At 44.5% G+C, this 6,517-nt stretch overlaps 1 protein-coding gene across 1 annotated transcript in view; it reads left to right on the top strand.

Annotated features, from left to right (window-relative positions):
- Positions 1-663: 663 nt before the first annotated feature.
- Positions 664-6,517, top strand: part of USP12 (ubiquitin specific peptidase 12) — a 121,365-nt gene continuing 115,511 nt past the window's right edge. Inside the window, exon 1 of the mRNA XM_006163276.2 lies at positions 664-794. Coding sequence (XP_006163338.1) covers positions 741-794 — 54 coding nt within the window. The 5' untranslated portion in view covers positions 664-740. The remainder of the gene's footprint in view (positions 795-6,517) is intronic.

Here is a 6,517-nt window from a genome sequence, read left to right as displayed (position 1 = left end):
GGAAGGGACCACATTTGTGTCCCAAGATGGCCAAGGTGTCCTACACATTATGGTCCCTGTTCTGTGACATCTTTTCTCCAGAGAAACAAATGGCTAAAGAAAGCATTTGAGAAGGTATCCCCTTCTCAAGTGAGCCTCAGACACTTTTAAGCTTGTTCTAAACAGCTGGAATAATCACATTCTCACCAGTGTCTTATTGGCCTCCTTCAGTCAGATCCTTCTTTATATTATTTATTTTAAGAATTATTTTTTATTTTGACTTTATTTATTTACTTATTTTAATTTGACCAGAGAGGGACAGAGTGAGAGAGAGAAAGAGAGAGAGAGGGAAAGTTAGAAAGCAAGCTGCCAGGTCTGGGACTCCAACCAAAGTCGACCATGGGGGAGGGCAGTGCCCTTAACCACCATGCCTCCTGCCAGCCCCAGTCAGACCCTGTTTATAAGGAGGTAAGAGCAGGAAGGAGAGATTCTGGTTTACCTCTGAGTTCACCAGAAGACAAGATTTTCTTCCCAGTCATAGGTGTATTAGTTTGATGTCTTCTCGAAGTTTTCTGCCATTTTTTTTTTAAAGAAGCCCCTTCCCTCGTGTCACAGAAGTAATCGAGGCACCTGCGTTTATTTTATTTTATCAGAGTTTATTTATTTCTTCCAGGAGCAAGAGAGAGAGATAGTACCCCCAACAGGGTCTAGAAACTGTGATGCACCCCCAGCCTTCCGCCAGCCCCGGATAACAGGCAATCATGTGTCCAGCATACTCCAGGACGCCTCTGCACTTGAACTGGACACCTCTCCAGGTGGGTCAGCCTTGGGCAGCATCACTTTTTTTTTTTTTTTTTAAAGAGAGATTTTTGCTATGGGGCATATCCACTCACCAGAGAACAGAGAGAGACAGAGAGATAGAAGGCGAGAAATAACCCCCCCCACCCCCGGGCAATTCCCATGTCACAATCCCTTCTCCTCCATTCTCCTCTTGGGATTTTGGGCATGCATGCACCTGGCATGAGTTTTAAGTTGCCAGGTCTGGGACTTGAACCATGGTTGACTATGTAGAAGTCCAAAAAACATAACTATTATGCATTTGCTGGTCCAAAGGGCAATGTCACATTTTACCACTGCACCAAGGTCTGGCCCCTCTGCCTTGCTTAGTCTTAACAAATTGCAAGACTGGGTTCCATGTTGACATTACAAAGAAAAAAGAATAGGGTATAAAATAGGCAAGTTCCACCAGTTACTATTGGTAGACGTAATAGGGGAGATGGCGAAAACCACACTTGCTGGTATTACCATAGGTTGGATTGACCCCCTGAAGGTCATCACTCATCTCAAACTCCCTGCAACTCAGCCATAGAAACAGCCATGGTCTCCCAGCACTGGGAGACCAGGTGCTTTTCCCCATCCTCCCCACTCATTCTATTCTTCCCAAGCTCACCTCTCCTTGCCCCTCCCACTGGCAGAGCTCGCCCCACTCTCCTCAAAGCTGATAGCACTTGGTTCTCCATACCCTCAGCTCATTTCCCACAAACATACTTTGTCTACCCCAAGAGACTGTGTTCTTCCCGAGGGCACAAATTTCTCTTATTCATCAGTAGATGATATTTGTTGAAATGAATGAGCCCACATTTCACTTTCTTGTTTTTTTTGAATTTTATTTATTCATTCATTTATTTTTAATTTGACAGAGAGAGAGACAGAAAGAGAGAGAAAGAGGGGAAGTGAGAAAGCAAGCTACCAGGTCCAGGGCTCAAACCGTGATCAGCCATGTGGGAGTGTCTGGCGCCTTAACCGCCATGCCACCTGCTGGTCCCTTGAGCCCACACTTCAGATTTAAGAAGAGTGTAATGATTAAACCTTCAGCCGCTTTATTAGATTTTTGCTATAAGGCACGTGGGCTTGCCAGAGAGACAGAGAGATGGAAAGCAATAAATCACTTGCTGGGGGGATGGCCATGCCACAGTCCCTTCTCCCTTCTCCTCTCGGGATCTTGGACATGCATGCACACATGCCTGGCATGAGTTTTAAGACACCAGGTCTGGGACTTAAACTGCACTTGACTACGTGGGAGTCCAGTGATGAACCATTACGCCATTTGCTGGTCCCCAGCCCTCTTTTAAACCTATATTAAAACAATGACAAAGTTTTAGACATTATCAACTAGATGCCATTCTGCATATATCAGGTATATGCCCATGGGCCCATGACTTGATTTTACTCATTTGAGCTAGAAGTCATCCTTGAGAAGTTACTGATTCAAATCAATAGAAGAATATCACTGTTTTGATTGACATCTACTGTAGGATGGGTGGGTGATATTAAAGTCATCAAGAAAGTTGATTCATTAACTATAAAAATAGGTCATCAAGAAAAAAATGTATGAGGATCAGCAGACGATGAAATAGTTACATTGCTGGAGTCCCATGAAACCAGTGAGTCCTGGACCCAGTGGCTTAAACCTCACACCGGGGACATGTGTATGCGTGCCCAAGATCCTGAGAGGAGAGTGGAGAAGGGATTGCGGCATGGCCATGCCTCCTGGGGGTGATTTCTCACTTTCTGTCTCACTGTCTCTCTCTCTCCAGTGAGCACACATGCCCCGTAGCAAAATCTCTCTTAAAAAAAGGGGGGGGGCAGCAGGTGGCATGGTGGTTAAGGCACTGGACTCCTACATGGTCGACCATGGTTCAAGTTCCAGACCTGGGAGCTTTCTTTCTCACTTTACCTCTCTCTGTCTGTCTCTCGTCAAATTAAAAAATAACAAAAGTAAATAAAAATTAAGTACATAATTTAAAAAGAAAAGAAAAAGAGCATGAGTTTTAGAGTTGGAGTGCCTGGGTGTGGATCCCAGCCCTATACTTACTAGATAGCGTGTCATGTGTAAAATAAGCATACAATGATCCATTTTCAAGGTGATTGTAAGTGTTATGGTAGAAGATGCATTTAAAGTACTAAGTAGCTGGCTGGCACATAGCAGAGGTTCATTAAAGGAGCCCCTGAAGGAGCAAAATGGCAGCCCGAGGTTGGTTTTGCCCATCCTGACTTTTATTTATCGTTAGTTGGTATGTGCTTGCTGCCAGAGACACAGAGATAGAGTGGGAAAGAGAGAAATCATCCTCCCCCCATGTACCTCAGTTTCTTCATCTAAAAAGTAGGGATAACGGAGATGGGATAGCCACATTGCAATCCTTTTTCCTCCACTCTCTTCTTGGGATTTTGGGCACACATGCATGTACGACTGATACGATTTTCAAGGTGCCTGGTCTGGTACTCAAACTGCACAATCAACCATGTGAGATCCAGCTGCCTTAACCTCTTTGCCATCTGCTTGCTGGTCCTGCCCACAGTGAGTTTCAAAATGTTGACTTTGATGCCATTTGAAACTCTCTACTTTGTGTTTGTGTCAGGCACTATTCTAAACATGTCTCCATGTTTATCCTCATAAGCATTTCCTTTTCTTCCATATGCAATCAATAAATATCTATTTAAGTATATTTTTTAGCTAAACTTGCATGTGAGTCCCAAAGGAAATAGTGCTTTTCTTCTCTCTCTCTCTCTCTCTTTTTTTCATAATGTTTTTCAGCCTCATCTAACATGAATCAAAATGAGAGGCTTTCACAAAAGTTGGTAGGTATAGCAGAGTGCATATGAGTAAGGCTACTTGGGCCAGGTTCAATTCCTGATTCCATTGCTTACTAGTTGTGCAGCCTTGGGAAAGTTATCTGGTTGGTGCCTGTTTCCTCATGTACAATAGGGGATAATCATAGAACCTGCTCTGCGGGGGTGTAACAGGGACTGTATAAAATGCTTAGTATACAGACACCTGTCACTATGCCCCTCTGTGTCCCCTCCTCACCACTTCTTTCCCACTCCATCACAAGCAAAGCTTCCTGATTGTGAGCTGGTGCCAACCCAAATAGCTTCAGGGCAGTGGCAGAAATATCCTACCTAGGGGCCAGCAGGTGACATAGTGGTTGAAGCACTGGATTCCCATGTGGCCAACCGTAGTTTGAGTCCTGGACCCAGTGGCTTGAGATGCACACCAGGTGCATTTGTGTGCCCCAGATCCCAAGATGAGAATGAAAAAGAGGGGATTGCAGCCTGACCATCCCTTGGCGGGGAGATGATTTCTTGATTTCTATCTCTCTGTCAAGTACACGTGCTCTATGGCAAAAATCTCTCTCCCTCAAAAAAGAAAAAAAGATCTTACCTGATCTAAGGTAAACTGAAAATAGAATGAATAATGAAGGTTATATTTAAGGAATTGGAGGGTGCATGATTGTGTAAAAGCATTCAGATAAAAAAAAAATTTAAGAGAGATTTTTGCTATAAGGGCACATGTGCTCACTATAGACACAGAGAGAGACAGAGAGAGAAAGTGAGAAATTACCCCCTGGGGGGATGGCCATTCCTCAATCTCTTCTCCATTCTCCTCTTAGGATTTTAGGCACTCACATGTGCCCAGCGTGTTTCAAGGCACTGGGTCTGGGACTTGAACTGTGGTCGGTTATGTGGGAGTCTAGCACCTTAATCACTATGCCACCTGCTGGCCCAGATGAAAAACTTGTAAGATGCTGTGCTGGCCAAATAGGCTAAACTTGGTCCTAGTTCATCTACTTGCTTGGTCCCTGGAGGTATCTGAATCTATTTTGAGGTTTACACGTTCAGGAGGGCCCAAAAGGAGTCAGTTGCACACCAGTTTATCTTCTGCTAGGTACAAGGAAGCTCTGTAAAGCTGAAATAGCCACCAGTGAAAACTTTATTCACACCCAGATTACCTTTTCCAAATTCTGGGTGCAAAAGTGTGGCATTTCAGCCGAATGTAATCTCCAACTGTAGTATACATGGTAAAGAACCCCCCAGCACAACATCTAGCTGTGGGGATGAACATCTCTTCTCTCCGTGGTTCTCATCAGCTTTCAGATGAGAAGATAAGGCACCGCGAGGCTCTGCAATCAGGATTTATGGCATTACCTGTAACTCTGGAAGACTCTAATATCAACCAGACATGACTCCAAATAATTCTACCGGCAATCCATTTTAAAAAGTCCTTGTTTAATATACACTTGTGTAAAGTTGATGGCCTTTGTTCCTGACATTTTACTGATAGAATGGAGGCAGAGCTCAAATTCTGGCACATTAGGTCTGTGTGCTGGGACAGGATAGCAAGAGAAGAAGACAGGGTGACCATGGACATTTATCAGGGCCCTATGCTTCAAAGGCCAGTATCTGGAAGAACCAGGCTGGCTTTGGCTACATGGGACTAAGCTCTGTTCAGTCTGCATTCTCCCCCCTCCCCGAGCCAGCTTATAATGGAATCACTATGGAAACAGCATTCATGTACCAGAAATCTATTTTTCACTTAAATTTCATTTCAATGATTTGTTTTTTATGCTTTGAATCAACGAGTTAGGGCACTTTCCAACTTCTGTCTGAATTCAAGCCCTCGTTCTCATTGAAATGGCTAACCCAGAAAGGCACCACATCGTTGATTTACCAATAAAAAACATCGCAAGTTCTCTAGTCTAATAATTTACGGAGTTATCTCAGTCTCTTGAACTACCTTCTCTAAGACTAAAAAATAATAAAGCTGAGCTGCCAGACACAAAGAACAAGGTGCAATAAGGGATTTTATAAAAAAGAGGAACATGCTGCTGATGCATTTCTCACAGGATGTTTTGGTCACTTTTGGGACTTACTTTTTCTTGTCTCTGCTAATATCATTACTGCTGGAACGAGATCTTCCCTATCTTGTCCCTCAATCTGCAGGTATTTAGACTCATACTCTAAATTTTTTCTTTTTTTTTTTGAGAGGTTTTCGCTATAGGGTGCGTGTGCTCGCCAGACAGACAGAGAGAGACATAGAGACAGAAAGCGAGAAATCACCCCCCAGGGGGGATGGTCACGCTGCAATCCCTTCTCCTCCATTCTCCTCTCGGGATCTTGGGCATGCACGCACACGCGCCTGGTGTGACTTTTAAGCCACCAGGTCCGGGACGCGAACCGTGGTCGACTACGTGGGAGTCCAGCGACATAGCCATTACGCTAACTGCTGGTTCCCTCATACTCTAAATTTTATGGACAACAGACAGGAGGGTGGTATTCTCTCTCCTCATGTCTCCCATTACTTACCTTTCTTCTTAGTTAAAATTAAGTATATGCAATTTCTTCTTTGTCTCTTCATTTTTTTCTAATTAATTTGTATTTTTCTAAGTTATGGTATTTGACCCAGGTAGTCCACTCAATATGTGTGAAAAGAAACAAATCAAGTGCTTGGGACTCAAACCGGCTATCTTAACCTTATCTTAACCTCCGACTCCACCCAGAATTATCTAGATCACTGCCTCCGTTTTCTGTTTCGGCAGTGGAGACTAGCTGTCCCCTCCAGTGGTAGGGTGCTGAGAGCCAGGTCCCTCCACCATTCATCCAGAGCGCCCCGCGGTGCTCCTCCCATTAGCCGGGGCTCTGCGAGCCCGCGGGCTCTAGGACCGCGAAGGACGCGGGCAGGACGCGAGGCCCGCCCCGG

The sequence above is a fragment of the Tupaia chinensis genome, unplaced genomic scaffold, assembly GCF_000334495.1.
Source record: "Tupaia chinensis unplaced genomic scaffold, TupChi_1.0 Scaffold141887_1, whole genome shotgun sequence".
Taxonomy (NCBI): Eukaryota; Metazoa; Chordata; class Mammalia; order Scandentia; family Tupaiidae; genus Tupaia; species Tupaia belangeri.
The sequence above is the reverse complement of the archived record's forward strand: the minus strand, read 5'-3'. Positions and strand labels throughout refer to the sequence as shown.